General features: G+C 46.1%; 1 protein-coding gene across 21 annotated transcripts in view; it reads right to left on the bottom strand.

Moving 5' to 3' along the window:
* Positions 1–19,140, bottom strand: part of NCAM1 (neural cell adhesion molecule 1) — a 312,777-nt gene that overhangs the window by 52,074 nt on the left and 241,563 nt on the right. For all 21 annotated transcript variants that reach the window (XM_037841466.1, XM_037841459.1, XM_037841460.1 and 18 more), the window contains exons 2-7: positions 9,632–9,706; positions 7,681–7,899; positions 6,183–6,326; positions 5,657–5,794; positions 4,433–4,550; positions 3,824–3,990 (exon numbers count right to left, since the gene is read on the bottom strand). In XM_037841466.1, coding sequence (XP_037697394.1) covers positions 3,824–3,990; positions 4,433–4,550; positions 5,657–5,794; positions 6,183–6,326; positions 7,681–7,899; positions 9,632–9,706 — 861 coding nt within the window. The remainder of the gene's footprint in view (positions 1–3,823; positions 3,991–4,432; positions 4,551–5,656; positions 5,795–6,182; positions 6,327–7,680; positions 7,900–9,631; positions 9,707–19,140) is intronic.

Raw genomic sequence — 19,140 nt, 5'->3', positions numbered from 1 at the left:
AAGTACAGCCATCCTTGTGAGTTTTCCAAGCTGCCTGCAATCCTCTTCTAGCACGTCCGTGCCTCTGCACCCTGCCACTCGGGGCCGGTCTTATACTCCCACCCTAACCCAGGCTCCTGCAACCTGAGCCCAAGAAGAGTCTTTGGGCCCTGCTTCCCTGAAGGAAGGGGTCCCCTGCTTGTCCTTTGCTGCCACTCACAAGGGCTGCTTTAGTTACAGGGGGTTGATTAAGCAAGGCTCTCCATTCACTGGTGAACATACCCCAGCCCACGGCAGCATGAGACCTCCAGTGAATTAGTACGATTCTGTGCAGACAAAATACTTCTTCAGAGGGGACCATGGGGAGAGAAGCAATGGAAATTCACTGCCAAGTTTAAAGGAAGGTAGGCTGCAACCACTTAGTAAAAAGAGCTTCCTAGCCGATAACTAGGGCAATGCATGCCAGAACAGGCCCTCTTCTCAGGAAAAAATGATGTCAGCTACAATTATGGCAGTCCCTAATTTAGATGTGTCCCTTACGTATTAATTGCCATCCCTTCTTGGAGCCTCGGGAGTTCTGAGCTCTTCTTTACTATCTAAGCTGCAGGTTTCCTTTTGCTTCTCCCTCAACCTGACGTACTCTGCTACTGCTGGAGAAGCTGCCTTCTTTCTCCCCCAGTTCTGGTGTGTGATGGCAAACCAGGAGGGGAAGGGGAGGGAGAGAAAGGGTGGGAAGGAAGGTGCAGCCCTAACTAGCTAGTCCCTCCCCACCGGGTTCCCTGCCCTAGTACCAATCTCCTTAACCACTGGGGAGGCCAAGAGGAGAGAAAAGAGGTTAAGAAGGGGAAATGGAGAGGGAAAGGGTGTGTCAGGGGCACCAGATTATTTCAAGGAAGCTATGTGAGTTCTTCTGGGGATATCACGAGAGGCGGGTTCTCATTCTGAAAACGGCTGGATGAGACAGTCCCAAGAGTCTATGATTTCTCTACCTGTCCCTCCAGGGGCCTCAGCATCCTCCTTTGTGCCACTGGCTAAGGCATGTTCTCCCCGTTACTGTCTTGGGTAAGATATTGTGCGTGTGTGTGTGTGTGCACGCGTGCGTGGTGCAGGAGAGGGGCGGGAGGACACTCCTGGCTTGCTGCGGTCCACCCATCCTGCTTTCTCAGCCTTGTTACTTCCTTCCCTGCCCCTCACCCTGCCTCCACATTCTACTGCGGCCACCACGGGGCTCTTCACTCACTACCCACCCCTCTTCCACCCTTCCTTTCAGGGGCAGCCATCACCCCAGAGAGGCCTGAGAGAGACAAGATCTGTTCTTGACCAGTCGAGTTAGAACTGAGTATACTTTTACACAGAACATGGTGGTAAAGGCACAGTACAACTAATTTTAGTAGTACTCATCATTCCACATATAGTCTTGTCACAGTATGAGATAAATAAGGCCTTGGGGAGTAGTGGCCACCATTGTTTGGCTTAGGGGATGGACTATAGCGACAACTGCCTGGGTGTGAATCCTGCCTCAACCCCATACTAACTGTGTGACCTCGGGCAGGTCACCTAACCCGTCTGTGCTGCCGTTTCCTCATTTGTAAAATGGGAACAATAATCGCACTTACCTCCTAAGGTGGTGACAAGGATTAAATGAGCTAATTTACAATAGCACATCACATAGCACTTGGCACAGGTCAGTGTTCCCTTCACGTTGGGTATTATGACGATAGTGATGACGATGTGATGGATGTGACGTCTAAAAAGATTCCCCGAAGACAAGTGATGATTACATTCCAGGCTCATCTCCCTGCCATTCACGTGAAACTAATTGCTATCCCTTCATTTATTCAAAGACTAGTGCTACTTATATGCCGGGCACTGTTCTAGGTGGTGGGGATACATCTGTGAATAAAACAGACACACGTCCTGTCCATAAAGAGCTAACATTCCACCTGCCAAGCACTCTTCCTGCCTCTGTCCAGTATGGGGGCTGCCTGAAATACTCACCCACTCCTTCTTTGTCTGGGTAAGCCCTACTCAGGAAATGGCACATTCTTTGTGAAGACATTTCTAACTTCCCTCACATAGGACCAGAGATCTTCGTTTCTTATAAAACATTCTGCACGTTGCTATTATGAAGGAATTACAACAGGTTGTCATTAAAGATTTCAGCGTTGGCCATTGGCTTTTGTCTGAGAACAGGGTCCACGTTATTCACCTTTGTGTCCTTGGCAGAGCCGGGGCCCACAGCAGACACTCGTGCATTGTTGACTGACACTCTTTATTCTAATTTATGTGCTTATAGCTTATAAATTTATCTCCTCCTTCGTGCATCCCGGGGCCAAGAGGGCTTACTCATTTCTGTAGCCCCTGTGTATGTAGCAACATAGATACTGAAGAAATACTCAGTAAATGAAGGAATAAATTAATAAACACATCTGTCTTTTTCTTTAATATGAAAAAGCTTCATAAAATCAGAGCAACTGGGAAAGACCAGTCTGATTTAGTGAAAAGACGATCAAGAATACTTTCCAAGAAGGTTAGCTTTCACTCGCAAGTATGTACAGTTAACTTGAAGCAAACTGACGACCTGTTTCTAGACCCAGATGTCATTAATGGATAAATAGGATCCGCCTGTGATTAAAAGGGTCATTTGCATATAAACACTTGATTCCAAAGGTCTTTGTTGACAAAACAGTTCGTCTAATCAGGCTAAACCTGCAGGGCCCAACTCTGGCTTCCCAGGTGCACACTGTAACTACCTGGAGCTTTTTACCCTGGAGCTGATATTCCACATCTGCAATCTGCAGGCTAGCAGCCCGACTGCAGTGGATCACCTTATCTGTGTTTCTTAAACAGATGAGCAGAGAAGGTTGAGAGCCACTGGGTAAACACTTCTCTGAAACCAATTCTTTTTTCAAAGTCAGGTCAGAAATGCATTTCAGTTCCTAATGAATGGGAATTTACTGTATTTATAAAGACGAAGAGAATAGAGACATGGGGGGTCTTCATGACTTTCTACTCTCGACTATTTCAGGCCAGGGAAAGAAGCAAAGGAAGATGAAAGCAACAAGCCAGCCAGTCACTAATGTTTACTGAGGGCCCATTATGAGTTTGCCTCTGTTTAGTGTGCCTGGGATAAAGCGATGCAGAAATCAGCCAGGGTTCTGCCATCCTGGTGTTTACACACTAGTGGAGGTGGGAGATCCCCAAAACAAATATGTAAATGAGAATCAGGTACTACATGTGGAAGGAAGAAGACACAGTAAGATTAATGGAAGGCATTAGTGGAGGCTGGTGGGGGTGGTAGCAGCAGTGGGGGAGGTGTGCTAACCAGGGCAGTGAGGGAAGGAGTCATTGAGAACGTTGGTTTGAGTTGGGACTGGATGATGAGAGCAAGGCAGCTTGGAGCAGATCTGGGGGAAAGATATTCTAAGCAGAAGAAATTCAAGTGCACAGTCCCGAGTAAAATGAAGGAAAGATGAGGATGGAGAGAAAGGCAGGTGCTGGACCATGCTTGGTCTTGTAAGCCACGGCAGGGGAGTCTGGATTTTATTCTGGTTTGCAATAGGAGCCACGGGGGATCTGAAACAGGGGTGGCATTTAAGATCATTCTGGCTACTGTGAACAGGAGGGAATGAGTGGCCCAGGGGTGGCAGGGAGGCTGGTTAGGATGCCATCACAATGTCTAGGCGAGGATGATGGTGGCTTGGATTAGTTGGAGCTGGCAAGCAATGGTTGCATTTGGGTTATATATCTGAGGTTGAGTAGACAGGGTCTTATTGATGGATTGTGTGTGCAGGGCAGGAGGAATTGAGATGGAGTGGTGACCTGGACCCCCCACAGCCCTTACCAAAGACTTTGAGGTGAATGGAGGCGTCCTGTTCGCCAGCCTTGTTCTCGGCAATGCAGATGTACTCAGCCTCGTCGCTCTTATCCACCTTCCGGATGGTCAGCTCCGAACTGTCATCACTGAAGATGTACTTCTCGTCCTCCTCGTTCTCTATCTGTTCTCCATCCCTACAAGGGCACAGAAAGGCATACCATGATTTTGACCCAGAGTGAAGATATTTATTTTTCACTGATACCCATAAAATGCAGACTGAGCCAATGGGAAGGACTTTGTCTTCACAAAAGGTTAAAATGCTCAACTGTACTTCCACATAACCCTCTATGCCCCCAACAGATCCTCTAAGCCTGTCCAAGGGCTATAAACTGCACCTGCAAAGCCTTAGAGAGGGCACCCAAAGGCCACACTCTCTGGTTCTGCCTCCATAAGGCTGAAAATGAAGGAATCCAATACTCTCAGCAAGGGAATCTTATGGAAGAGAATTCATCCTTCATCTGGAGCTGATATTTCCAAGGAGCCACACACACTCCACTGAAATGCCAAAATGGAGCAGGCCCTATGAGGTTCCCTTCTTCTCTAGTCCATGATAAAAGGCTCAAGCCAGTTTCTTACTTTGTCCAGCTCATAGTGGGCTCTGGGAAGCCTTCGGCATCGCACACGAGGGTAACGGACTGGCCAAGGTTAGCAGTGGCATTCACGATACTCTGCCTGGCCTGGACGGTGGGGGGCACTGAAAGAAAAGAAGATCCCATCAGAGGTGGCTGGGAAAGACACGATGAACTCAGTGGCCTGGAGAGAGATGCTTTTAGGGGGCCCCAGGTCAGGGGGCTCTTGCCATTGGGTCAAACGTCCTGGAGAACTGCAGAGTTAGTAGAAGGGCTCCATATTCATGGCGGACAAAATAATTACTGTAACCTGAATAAGTAAGTCACTCACAAACATACGTTATTGCTTTTCAAGAATTCAGAAACTATAATAATATATTACATTCTATTCATTTTTAAATGGTATTCAATTTACAGTAGGTATTTACCAATTTTATTTTCTCAATACATACCTACAACTACCACAGTTGTTAGAACTTGAGGTGAAAAAAGGGCCCTTAATACTGGGAAAAGTTGTACATTACTGCTTCTGGTAGTTAAATCGTTAATATCAATTTGGAATGCACCAGCTCACCAAAGAGTGACATTTCTCTGGGATTTTCATAAACAGCACTGTGCACAAACTGTTTTTACCAAAGGAATGAGAGGGGGAGCATTTGGCAAAAAAAAAAAAAAAAACAAAAAAAAAACAAAAAAACAACTATCAATAGTCAAAACAATTCAACCATGATTTACTTATTTTCTTAGGACTGACATTATAATTTCCTGTAAACATCTTGTAAATGCCAGATCGATTCCACGGGTGTGTTTATTTGACACTGCAAATTAAGATTAATAAGCCCATGGACCATGGTTCTGACTATTCTGAACTGATTGTAATATTTTCCTTGAACATTGAACCAGGGAAATAACTTCACAATTACTATAACATCAGGAGGAGTGAGGATGAATAAGGATTTATTAGTAAGCATGGCAAAAGTTTCTAGTGCCGTAAGACAAAGAAGGGCATTTACCAACTGCTCTAAAGACCCCTGAAATTGAGGGGAGACCCAAAAGGCAGGTTTATTTAATTAAAAAAAAAAAAAAAAAGCCAGAGGCTACGGGGGATTTAGCTAGGATGGATGACTGAGGAAGGGCAGGATTTATTTTACAGACCAAAGAGTTAACGCCAATGATTTTGCAGCACCACAGCCGTGGCAATGGGCAGAGCGGGAAGAATGGACGTCCTCACCATTCACAATGACCTGAATGTCCTTGAAGTTGATCTCCCCTCGCGCCAGGATTCTGCCCTCACAGCGGTAAGTGCCCTCATCTGTTTTCTTGATGCCCCGGATCTGCAGGTAGTTGTTGGACAGGACCGTGAATCGTACTAGAAGAGACAAGAGGCGGGTTCACCCAAGGATCAGTGAGAGAGAGAACTCTGGTATCTGCAGGCAGGTAGCTGATTCTTTCCTTTTCCCCAGCTTTAATCTAGGGATGGGGCTTTGAGCTAAAATAAGAAAATGAGCCCCCAGCTCTGAAGTATAGCCCAGAGCCAGGGTCTATCGGAGATATATATAGGTCTATATCTCCAGGGTCTACTAGAGATTTGTCTTATGCTCTGGTGAGAAAATCATGTTCCTGAATATATATCAGTTATAGTGAGACTTCATCTGCTCAGGACCCGAGTACCAACTGTGGTTTTGGGGACCCCTGAATCTGAGTTCAGAACTTGGTGGTCTGGGGCAAAAGGCAGCTGCAGGAAATTCAGGTCTCACCATCTTTTTTCAGGATGACGTCTCGGCCTTTGTGCTTCCAGATGATGGTTGGGGGTAGGGAGCTAACCACGTCACACACGATCACGGCGTCTTCCCCCTCCCTGAACTCCTGTGGTGTTGGTGCGTTCTTGAACATGAGCTTCTCTGGAAAATGAGCAAGAGAAGAGTGAGGGAAAACAGGTGCTACTCCCACAGGAGAATCCCTTTTCACAAGAGCTGTACCGGCTGGGTTTGAGTTCTGGCTGGGTCTTGGCTGCATATACAGTTATATAAGATGGGAACATACCCAGCACTTGGCCACAGATGCCCAGGCTGGTATAAGTAGGGATATGTGTCTTCAATGTTAGGCAATCAGGATCCACCCACTGAGTGATGAATTTATCATACTCTGTGAGGAAAGGATCCATGGAGGGAAAGGAGTGTCTTTACCAGCATCCCCTGTGCCATGTGGGATGGTGTGCAGGAAAGGCAATGCCTGGGGGGAAGGAATTGGTAGAATATCTATTCTACTACAGATAGGAGAAGTAACAAATCCTTTCTCCGACTCCCACTCTGTCCTCCACCTTTACCCCCACTTTTCTACCGCAGTAAGAATTTTGAAGAGGAGAACACAAGAAAAGCAGACTTAATGGCAACAAATACTATGGCAATCAATACTGTTCCATTAGCTGTCACCCACCATTATACCGGCCACGGGGACAGATGCATGATAACAAGTTAATGAGATGCCACCTCCAGACAGGGTTTCAGAGGCAATGGGAATTGTCTGCTCTGAGTGGCATGGAGAGTTAGATATAATCCTCCAATCCACTGAGCCTTTGGGCTCCGTTTCCAGCAGGAGAGAGTGAAATAAGGGAAAACCTGGCTGGTCAAATGGTCGGTGGATATCTGGGAAAGGGGACGGCAACCCCAAACAGCCCCCTGGGAACTGTATAATCTGAATTTAGAGAACAGAGGCCAGTGTGGGGAGGCAGGTGTGACCTTCGTGAGCTGGGACTGTGAGTTCTGAGTCGGCCAAGGATCATTTAAAACACACTGGCTGCAGAGACAGAAAGTAGTTTATAGGTTACCAGGGGCTGGTGGGGTGGAGTAAGGGGAATGGGGAGTTAATGCTTAATGGGTACAGAGTTTCTCTCTGGGGTGATGGAAAGTTTGGGTAATGGATGGTGGTGATGGGAGCACAACACTGTGAATGTAATTAATATCACTGAATTGTATGCTTGAAAGTGGTAAAAGTGGGAAACGTTATGTCATATATAGGATAGCACAATAAAAATTAAAGAAAAAATATAAAATAAAAACGAAAAGAGAAGCTAAAAATAAAAGGAAAAGTTTCGGGGTCTCTTAGATCCATTAAAAACAAGACCTAGGGAGAGGAAAGGGAACCTGTCAAGCCCTCAGCCAGTCCTCTACTGCCATCCCACCCTTTCCTGTACATGAGTCACCACGGCCAAAGGAGAGGGCAGGGAGTAGAGGAAGCGAGGACGGGGGCTCTTACGGAAGATCTTCACGTTGACCGTGGCCTCGGACTCGCTGCCGTCCTCGCCCGTGACCACACACTTGTAAATGCCGGCGTCGTCGATGTTGGCGTTGTAGATGGTAAGGGTGGAGGAAGAATCGTCGTTCCACACCACCGAGATCCGCTGCTGGTTCGGGGTGAGCTTTTCTCCATTGGGGGAGAACCAGGAGATGTCTTTGTCTTTGGCATCTCCTGCCACTAAGGAGGGAGAGATTACGTTCAAATCACTGAAGGTGAAGAGACAAAGCCTCCTCCAGAGTGACCGTGGGTACGTCGTAGGGGACACTGGACAACAGGCAGTCAAGCCTCGGCTCTCGGGGGGCTGATCCCTTCAGTTAGAATGTCATGCGCCTCTGCTCTGGTTTCTGTGCTCAATTAATACACACACAACACCTTTGTTAGAATTTGGGAAGAACTCAACCACCACTTGGTATTTCTCCTAGTGGTCCTATCCCTGATGAGGAAAGACAATAGAAATTTGTTGAGTACCTACTGTCTACAAGGCACTAAGCTAGGAACATACATGCCTCACAGAATGAGGCAAAAGGAGTCTGAGCCAGCTGGTCCGCTTGTTTTTGAGGGCTTAGATTATGGTGTTCTGAGCTAAGGATGAGACACTAGCTAGTCTACGAGTGAGGATTCCAACCGCTTTTATTCTAGCATCTGCCTGCACAAACTGGCATGGCTGTCATTTCAGCACCCCCTGCCTTTGACAAATTCATTATCATAAGTATGGCAAAGAAGGCAGCCAGAATCACCCATGCTTCCTTCCCCCAGGCACCCAAGAGGGGCGGACTGCTGCTTCGCTCTCCCGGACACGGAGCTGAAACAGGGTGAAGGGCTCAGGAATCTGGCCGACATGGCTTCGCCCTGCATCTCTGCACGGGGCCACCCTTCCCCAGCCTGCACCTCCCAGTCCCGCACAGATGCTTAGTATGGAAATGAAGCAGTCTTCCTTTCAGGGCCCATCATGTTTTCAATAAATATCGCTATTTGCAAGATGTGCTATGGGCTCCACGGCTGCATCTCCAGATCATTTAAATTGCTGTAATGAAGGCAAAGCTGTAGTGAACGCATCCGCCAGCCACAAGCCACCACAGCCAACGCAAATCATGAGAGCATTTAAAGGCCCCTCCCTGACAAAAGCTTCTTGCTAAATGTCACCGTTTACACCTAGCTCAGCTCTTTTCTGGTACTTACATGTTCTGAATCCCAGTAATGTCACCTGCAGAGAATCTGAGGCCTAATTGGAAGCTCCTTCCTCCACTGGACATTTTCTAATAATTATCTGAGCTGTGGAAATGGGACATATTTTCTAAACCCAAAACAAGGATACACCAGGTCTGACAAATCCCAGAGCTCTGGTGGGGACAATGGGACAGAGTATTCGTATTTGTGACAGCCCTGTAAAGCCCAGGATGTATGTGCTCACAGTTAATGAGACACCAGTATTCACTTTACTTTCAAGCAAGTTCTGAAACTTCTTGGATTTTCCTGATCTGGGAGATCCTAAGAAATAAGCTTTAAAGTGATCTGCTGAAGCACTGTTTTGGAACCAACACTGTTCTCCAGAGCCAATTACAGAATTCCGGATTTATCCAGAGCAGGAGGTCTGGGGATGAGTCACTATTGTGGGAGCTGAGCTGATTTTCCTGAGAAAACCCCTAGACCTCTGCCATTATCAAGTAGAAGCCCGACTACCACATTTCACTGTGTTGGGGCAGCCTTAGAGGGGAGGGCAGGGGGCTGAGCTTCCCTGACTCTGGAATGGCCACACCATCAACGCGGTAACCGAGCTTGGTTGAGAACTCCAGGTGTGGTGTGAGCGTACTGCACACATGCAGCCCAGCGCCCCTAACCCCTTCTGCTCCGCCCGATGGGTTTCTGAAGCCAGTTCTCCTGAAACACAGCGGGGGTGCAGGCCACTTGCCTTGGCATAAGAAGAATTTGGACTCTCCAACGCTGATTTCCCCTTGGCTGGGAACAATATCCACCTGCAGAGAGACTGAAAAAAGAGAAAGGCCAGATTATAAATATAGAATTTTTGAGAAAGAGACTTCAAGCTTTTGTTCAAAGGTGGTGTCCTCCAGCTCAGTTTAGGAAAGAGTGAAGGGAGGAAGCTGGTTGGGTTCTGAGGACTCGTTACCGCCAATTATCCACAGTTCCCCATGCTGCAGCCAGGAGTGGACACAACTCACACCATTCCCCTCTCAGATAGAGCAAGGTCCTCTGGGAGGTTTGGGGGGATCCCTGCCCTAAATGTTTCCTGAGCAGGCTATGGTCCTGTCCCAAACAGCAGCACTCCTGGGATTCACAGCGATAGCGGCCCAATCAGCCACTTCCGGATATCAATCCGATGGGTCCCACAGGCTGTGTCAGGACCAAAATGAGTGGGTGGGAAGCCTGCTACCCCCAAAAATGTGCATGGGGGTCTCTTGACAATTCCTCACACCTCCGTGTTTAATGACCATGGAAAAGGATTCAACAGAAAGATCCAGACTGATTTTGAAGGAAAGGATGTGAAACAAATGCTCCCCTTTACCTCCTGACAAACAGGGCCGGCACACCTATTTCCCGAAGAGGACGGCAGCCAATGCCACCCCCCAATTAGCCAGACGCTCTTCCGAGCTTCGGCAGTCTACCCGCCGTGCAATTCCCTGTATTCCTTGGCTACCTCCACTGAATTTATTTGAATATCCAGATACTCCGTCATTCCACTCCACTGATAAGACAAAACACACTGTGCCAGATCTCACAGATCCCTGGATTCATGCTGTTCCCAGTTTATCTGCTTGGAGCAGATAACCGCTCCTCATGAAAATCCAGTTTCAGGGTAGAAAAAAAGCCTATTGGTTCAAATTCAACTGCCTTTTGCCTCTCTTCCTCTTAAGGAAACTAAATCTGAAAGCTAAAGGCTAATGGGCCTTGGTTCAATGCAGGTAGCTTCTTCAACCCAATCTGAAGGCGGGGCCTGAAGAAAAAAGGCTTAGTAAGAGAGACTCAGCCAGCGCCTCCGACAGCCATTTCCTTTTCACTGCAGAATGGAGGGAACTCTCGTTGCCATGGTGACTGACTCAGGCTGCGCTGCTGCAGGTCCCCGTGTGTGCTCACTTGATGGAGAGACCAGCCTCAGCAGAATGGAAGGAATCAAAAGGCCTGCTCAGGGCTGGGGAGTGGGAATCACAGGGGCAGCCCAGCTATCGGGGGGTTCAGCCTTCCTCCCCATTCTAGCAACAGACAAACAGTGCAAGGAAAAACCCAGCAGAGGCTGCAGAGAGAAAGGAGAGGAAAGGGGAAGGAGCCAGCATAGGGGCAGAGGCAGGGAAAGGATGCTCAACTCTTCACTGTGAGCGAGCACAGGAGGCAGAACTCAGAGACATCTGGTTTAGAAGGGAAAGTACGGGCATCGAGGGATAGCTGATCTCTCCTTCGCTCCAGCCATGGCCGATGGTTCATCTGGTGCTCAGAACTGAGTCTCGCCTCCACCTTTCCTGAATGTCGCCCGTGCACACAAGACTGCACCAGGATAAAATGCCGGCAAGGGCTGGCGCTGCTTCCTCCTGTCATTCTCCTCTGGGAGTTCAGGTGCCCCTCAACTCTAAAATGCGGGGGCTGGAAGGGGTCACAAAGATCACTGAGCCCTGCCCCCTCATTTTCTGGATGGGGAAACAGAGGTACAGTGACCTCCCTGAGGTGGCCCCAGAGCCCAGGCCTCCCGGCTCCCAGGCCGTCGCTCTTTCCATCGTGCGGTGCCGCCTCTGGGAGTAGAGGGTAAAATGTTTCAGTTCAGTTTAACAAACAAGCTGGGTACCGCGAGTAACAAAGCTCGGATTCACGGTCGCGTAACAGAACAGAACAAGCAGAGTTCAGAAGGCCCTATGGTATTTGGCTTTCCATGACCCACATTTTAATTTTTTTAACATTTAAACCTTTTTTAAAGCATATGAGTCAGTGGCATTAATTACATTTACAATGCTGTGCTTCCATGGGCACCATCCATTACTGAAACCTTCGCATCACACTGAACAGACACGAAGGCCCACAGCGCTGTGAGAAGCACGGGGTCTGCGTCCTGGGTGGTCGCCCAGAGACTGCTCCAGGCCACCGCCTCCCATCCAGAGGCCAAATCAGGACCTTTTCTGTCTCCTTCTGTGGCTCACTTTCTACGGGAACAGCGGGGGGCCCGTGAAGCCCAGAAATGGGTCTATACCACCCATCTCCTGAGTGACAGTCCTTTCTGGGGTTTAGGGGAGCATTCCGTAGGGAATGAGGGGCCTATTGCTGCCTGGGCATCAGTGGCTGGCTCCAACATATCGACACTGTTACTCTCCCCAGCTCTGACTGCTTTGGGAAGAATAGGCTTATCCCAAGTGGAAAGGCAGTCTTCATTTTTTCAGCCCTTTTAAAACAGAACATGATGCTCAAGGGGCAGAAGAACATGGCAAGGCTGAAGAGTTCTCATACCCAAATGTGGCCAGTATCTATCTCTGGGCCATGGAGAGAAAGGAGATATGAGGATTTCAAAGGTATTCCCAGCGCCCCCCGATTCCATGCATGCAATTATCATCACGAAAATTTTTAAAAGAAGAGATATGCACGCAGACTTCTGACCTTTGCATGTGTGGAAAAGATAGTGAAACCCCCTCAAAGCACCAGAGATAAAGCTGGGCCACAGGAAACCTGGACTCTGAAAACCAACGCTTGGAGGTTTTCCATTGCAGCACAGGACTGATTATTCCTCCCCAAATGCTAAGCCTTGAAATATTTGGTTTAATGGTAAGTGGAAATTCTGCTCCAAACTCAAAACTCCTTCCCTTCACTCTTGCCACTGATCCCTTTCTTGCTCTATTTGTGCTTTTGTTGTTTTCAATAAAAATTCCTACCTTGACTTTCACCTTGCTCCAGTTGTGTAGAGAAGTGAAATTCCCTAACCAGGACTAACTCATATCTTTAAGGAAACTTATGAAAACATTTCTCCCAGGAAAAGTATCTCATCTCCTGTTTTGCATATACACCATGAGCTATTCCTACTTGTCATAGCTGAATCCAGAGACCCAGGGGCAGGGCTGAGTGTCACTCCCATCTGGGGCCCTCTCCTTGGCGCCTCCAACTGGTACTCATCCCCCAGAGCATCTTGCAGGGAGTGTTTCCATTTTACAAAAGAGAAAATTGAGGCTCAGGAAATTAAGTAACTTGCCCAATGTCACTCAGCTCATGAGTGGCAAAGCCAAGATCGAAAGTCATCACATTCTAAGGCTCAAGTTCTTTCCCCAACACTCTACAACTACCCCAATTCTACCAAACTTTTGCTTGACTCCAAATAGGCTTGTTATAACCTATTGTTACCTAGTTACCATTTGCTCTCCAAAAATCCTGGCTAGAAAGAGCAGAGACTTTGTACAAAAATCTTACCATCAAGCTCCTGCCATCATTGCTCTCCTGGTTAACTGTAGGTGGCCTCTTTGCTCACAGACAATAGTCTAATAACTCCCATTTTACAGATGGATGAGTGGAAGCTCAGAGCCATAAGTAATGGAAATAATGGAGTCAAGATTCAAACCCGGGTCTGCCAGAGTGCAAAGCTCCAGCTACTTCCTTCCGCACTACTCTATTCCTTGGGGAAACAGAAAAAAAGTTCTCTTGAGAACTGAATGGACCCCCCTCTCTCCATCTCACTTAGAAAGTAAAATAATCCTGTGGGAAATTTATGTTTTCTGTTTAAATGTCTTTTTTTTTTTTTTTTTTAAACTGATGGTATGTCAACTCTTTGAACAAATAGCTTCAGGTACTCCCAACTCCAAAGCAGGAGTAGACTATAACATCTTGGTTGCTAAAGCAAAAGTGCATTAAAATTTCAGTCCATAAACGATGCCAGGGTATCTATCAGCAGAGGTGGGACTCTAGCTAAGGAAAAGCAAAAGAGAATAATTATTCTGATTTCAAAAAGGAGCTCATTGATTTCACTTGAGTTAGCAACTCCTTGCAGCAGTTTAATTTTGCTGGTTTTCTTTTCGGATTCGAATGTGCTTGAGGAGGTAGGAGCTGAGAGCAGAAAGTGAGCCAAGGTCTCTCCCTGGCTAATTGCAAATACCTTCTCATTAAGAGGTTAGAGACCCTGGTCGCTGAGGCAGGCAGACTGCAGAGGCTCAGGGGGCCCCAGGCCAATGTAGACACATCTGAGGAAGGTGCCCTGGTGACTAATTTAAGAGATGGGTGAGCGACAGAGGACTAATCTGATCAGTGACTATGCGTGAGGTAAGGGAGTTTTCTAGAACTTGTTAATAACAGCTAAGGATTTTTGAAAAAGTATCAGATTTCAGTTATATGTTTACGTTAACTATTTGTTCTAGAAGTGATCCTTAAATATCGCTGTACTTTACCACTTTAATGAAAAGTTATTTTTTTATTTTCCCAGTACCCTTGAATGCTCAAGTATCCTTCATTTTACCATACCCGCAGGAAATCCTGATGTTCAGACTGCGAGGATGGTAACTAAGGACCCAGTGCTTGCCTGTGACAGTTTGCTCTCATTATTAGCAAAACACTCAAGGAAAATTAAAGAGCAGGTTCACTGCTAAACCTACCAAACTAAATCCTAATGTTAGACCAAAACTAAAGAGGGAGTGTTGCAGGATGGTACGGCCATGGGCTCTGGGGCCAGATTGCTTGAGTTTGAATCTCAGCTCTAACACTTATTAGCAGTACAAACTTGGCCAAACTATTTAATCTCTTGGTGCCTCTGTTTCCTCTTCTGTAAAATGGGGAAAAACAGAACCTTCCTCATAGAGTTTTTGGGAAGAGTAAATGAGTCAATATAAGTCAAGAATAGTTCCTGACACACAATAAGCATTTTATACTTGTTATGTATTATTATTCTTGATTAACCTATAGTAGTGTCACTTTTCCTACCTGAAATTATTTCAGGTCCTGTTTCTGAGGGAAGCAAGGGTTCATTCACCGTATGGATTGAAATAAAGTTACCATCCCAAATGACTCAATGGTCAGGTGGCACAGTTCTACTCTCTACATTAATTTAGGAAAGTTTACTTGCTGGTCAGACTTAACAGGTACAATGGACTGAGTTCCATCAGAGCTAAAAAGCAATAATGCGGTGGCTCTAGACATGTCACTTCACTTTGGCCTCAGTTTTCTCATCTGTAAAATGGGGATGATAACAAAACTGAATTATCATGAGAACTGAAGTCAAGAGAGTGTCATGGTTAAGAATTCAGGATCAACCTATCCAGAATCTATTACGGTGTGTGTGTGTGTGTGTGTGTGCGCACGCGTGCATGCACGCACGCATTTAACCTCTATGCATAATGTGGATAAGTGGATACACATCCACCGAGAACCTGTACAAACATATGTGTTTGTGTGTTCTATGTGTTAATAGAATACTGCAACTTGTCAGACTGATACTGTTGCAAGAAGCAGCTGAACCTTGTTTTAAGAAAAACAAAACAAAACAAAACAATCAGGGACGACAGAAGGTTCTCACCCATACTTGACATGTGGGCCTACATTTCTGGCTTGAGATACTGTTGATAGCAGCACAGAAAAAGCTGGGTAGAAGAAGAAAACAGGACAGTCTGCTTTATTTTCAAATATTAATCCAAAAGTTAGATGTCATTTAAAAGGAACAATAAGACATAGTTCTTACAGATTTTGCCTACAGTTTCTGTATAATGGCAGACTATATTCTAATTGCAACTGGAGGCTGCCTCACTGCTCAAAACTGGTACAGCACCAATTAAAATCATCTAGAAATCCTACTAAGGGCTAGGTACTCCAAATTTGAAGGATTTTACTGCTAATTCTTTGTTGAGCCTATGTAGGGACCCATTTACATACATCCTGAGAATTCTAATTTCCCTCTTAACCCAAATACCCAGATGTACTCTAGCTAAGATTTCCAAGCTAACTGAGACAAGTTTATGGAGATCTGTACAGAACTGAACCCTAGGAATACCTATCTCTGTGTAAAGCCCTTAGACCTGGAGTTCCCCAAGAGGTCAGCAAGCCCAGAGGGTGAAGGAAATCCCTCAAGAATGCTGTGGTCTTTCCTGGTCAGGACCAATAACTCACAGCCCAGCAGATGTGTGGGAGCAGAATCCAAGACTGGAGAATGAGGGACAGACGCCTCTCAGTAGTGGTAGTGGGTTCATGTTTTGTATCGTTAGAATGGGGAAGCCAGAGCTTCCTGCTATGAAGACAAGACATACAGACAAGCTGCAGATATTATGCATATACTTCTTAATTAAAGTCACTTGAAAAACACGCTGGTTTCTTTACATTCATACACCAAGCAGATTTCCAAGGCTTATTTTAACAGAGTCACCGAAAGTGGCAATGTTTCATATCCAAAACTATGCAGTAAGTAGTCCTGGTAAAAATTCTCTTTAATTTTCCCAAATCCCATGACTCTTCCAAACACAGTGACATGGGGGAGGTATGGGGAAGGCACATACGGCTTTGGAATTCTTCAACACACTATGCAATATATTATAATGGTGTAATAGCAAGGATGAAAAAGTATTCAGCATCACTGCACAACTGAGGCCTAGATGATCTCCCATGACTCCAAATATTCTATCCTATGGAACTCTGGGTGCCAAACACAGAAGCGAACTTTCCAGAGCAGGAGGCTCTATTTCTTAGCATACTAAATTATATGAGCTGCTGGGAAGCAGGAGTAATAAGGTAGAGTACTGGCTCTGTTTGATAGGGCAGACTTCAAAGGAGAACACTGAGCCAAGCCAGATAAAGGCTTTGGCTCTCTTGGCCTCCCAAGTTCCTTGGGTCGAATTAGCATTTCATTAGGTCCGGTTCTAAAAATCAGATAGTTTCATCTTATAGAAAGACGCCAGCAGTTTCAAACCATGGTTGTTGCCCCCACTAGCAAGTAGCAGCTAACAGTTAGAAAACTTGAATAATTTCACATCACACTGTGTCCTGTGCTTCTGATCACAGGGCAAGAAAATCAATGCTTTGGTTTAATCTGTTCAGAAGGAATAGAATCATGCTGTTCCCCTGGCCCTCGCTCCCACCACCAAACCCCCATCCCCAAGAAAGTGCACAGCTCTTACCAGGCCCCCTCTGGCATATTTTTAATGGGTAGTCAGAAGAAATTACTCAAAGGGGCAGTAAGCAGGGGCATACATCAAACAAGTTCCACACCATAGACGCAGATCAAAAACACAGCCAGGAGGGAATCCAGTCTGACTTTGACAAAAAGGAGCATGTTTGTTTGTTTGCTTGTTTCAATAGAGTCTCATAAAAGAAGATGCATTCCGCATTTTACTGGATTTTGCCAAAGTAGCAAACTCAGAAGTAGCCCCATGTGGTCTATAAAGAGCTAATTTCAGGATGGGAGTGAAATCCTTTTAGAGTAGACATTACCCCAGCATCATGTAGTCCCACAAGTGGTGAAGGCACGAATGCTTTGCAGCCCCTTCTCATTTGATTTATTTTGACCAGGATTGTAGAGCCATTTAGTAACAAAGAAGGTTACAGCTAGGAAGGCCCTGATGCATAATTTACAATCTCTTCATTTTACAGATAAGTAACACAAGGGGCAGCAAAGTTTGGAAGCCATCAGATCAGTCCCTCATGCTGACTCCTGACCCCAGGTCTGCTGTTGCTTCTGTGCCACATTTTCTTAGGGTATCCTCAGCAGTTATTTCACCATTTGCACTTTGCCCAGTTTGCCCTGGTCTCACCTCTGTCCCCAAAGAGAGGATCAGGTCATCAGATATTGACAATTGCTCCATTAACTGTAGCTAAGCAAGATGGACAAATGGTGTGAGCTCTACCAGCTGTCACAAGCTGATTAAAATGACCTGTACTTCCAATACCAGGGCCACTTTTCAGCAGAAGCCCAGGTTCCTAACCCCCTATTCTCATTCCTTACTGTTTCCCTTCTCTGGGGAGACCCTGATTCTGCTTGAAGATGAATTATAGAAACACAGGGCAAGGATGCAATAGATGTTTGGAACTCAGCTAAGATTCTCCAGATAAGCAACTTACAATCCATCAATTTCCCCTGATAAGCCAGGCCTTCTTGGTAAATTGCTGCATATTATCTGATTGCATCCAGGATGCCCCTGACAATGTTTTCTTCAGACCGTGCTCCTAAAACTTCGCCTTGACAAAATGACTCATCGCAGTTCTTTCTTCCAGCTACAAAAAAGGTACGGATACAAGGGGAATCGTTCCCCTCCCTCCCAAGAGCTTTTGCCAACATGGCAAGAACTTGGCATTACATCTTTCAATATTTGTCCAGCTGTTGTTTGCAGATGTTGTATTCTTTGCACTCAGAAAATAGAAACTTAAAGAATGCCAGCATGCAACTTCATCCTGAGAATTTTAGAGCCTGCCTGTGACTTTCAAAAATGTCCTTATGTGCTCATAGCTTTAAGCACATCTGGGCTATTGAGAATACAAAGGCTTACAATCACTCTAATAACCAGAGCAAAGAATTGTTAAATTTGGTTCCCGTCAAGTGAAAAATCCCGTAATCTCAATTCTTGTCATTGCCGTCATCACCACCATCCTCAACCTCACAAAGACATACTGTATTGACTATAATGTGCCAGGCACTGTACTATGCACTTTATTTAATTCATTTACTCCTCACAACAATCCTATGAGATGGGTACTGTTATTACCCTATGTTACAAATGAAGAAAGTAAGGAACTGAGAGGTTAAGTAACCTGCCTAAGGTCACACAGCTGGGAAGTGGTAGAGCCCTGATTTGAACCCAAGTAAAGATCTGGCTCCAGAGTCCATGCTCTTATGTATGAATTTACTTAAAGTCACTCACTCTCAAAGTCAACTTTCATGAAAATGGGGTTGATTTCCTGCTCTGTGAACTGGCAGGCAGGCATATAAGTAGATCCAAACCCTACCTGGAAATATGCTGATTCAGACCCTGGGAGATACCGATTCAGAACAGAGGCTGGAATTTGAAGTTCCTTGAATCCTTGAGCCCGCCAGCTGCACACTTCTCCCTGCCGTGTGGCCCTGCCTTCTTCTCTGAACTGAATCCTCTCGAGGCCCCCTCTCACCATCAACAGGCCCCACCCCAATGCTCATCTGCTGCCTGTTCACTGCTGCCACTAGCACACAGCACTGGTGGTGGCGGCCAATGAGGACAAGGCCAGAGGCCGCAAGCTGCGTTTTTCCCTCTATGGATCACTCCTGATCTCTGATCGGGGTTCTGGATAAGCCATATCTTCCCTTACTAAAATGTTGATACTAAAATTATTCTTGATGATACGTAAATTGTGAGTGGTTCTTCCCTCCACAGGGTGTGTCTCTGAATTGGATTTTTTCATGTGGCTGCTCAACTTGTGCTCTGGTCCTCTCCAGAGTGCCCAAGGTGAAGAGATTTCTTTTGGAGTTCCCACCTATTCCTAAGGGTAGAGAGACCATTC

This window comes from Choloepus didactylus, chromosome 6 (genome assembly GCF_015220235.1).
Source record: "Choloepus didactylus isolate mChoDid1 chromosome 6, mChoDid1.pri, whole genome shotgun sequence".
NCBI lineage: Eukaryota > Metazoa > Chordata > Mammalia > Pilosa > Megalonychidae > Choloepus > Choloepus didactylus.
Note: the sequence above shows the minus strand (reverse complement) of the source record. Positions and strands in the feature narration are given on the sequence as shown.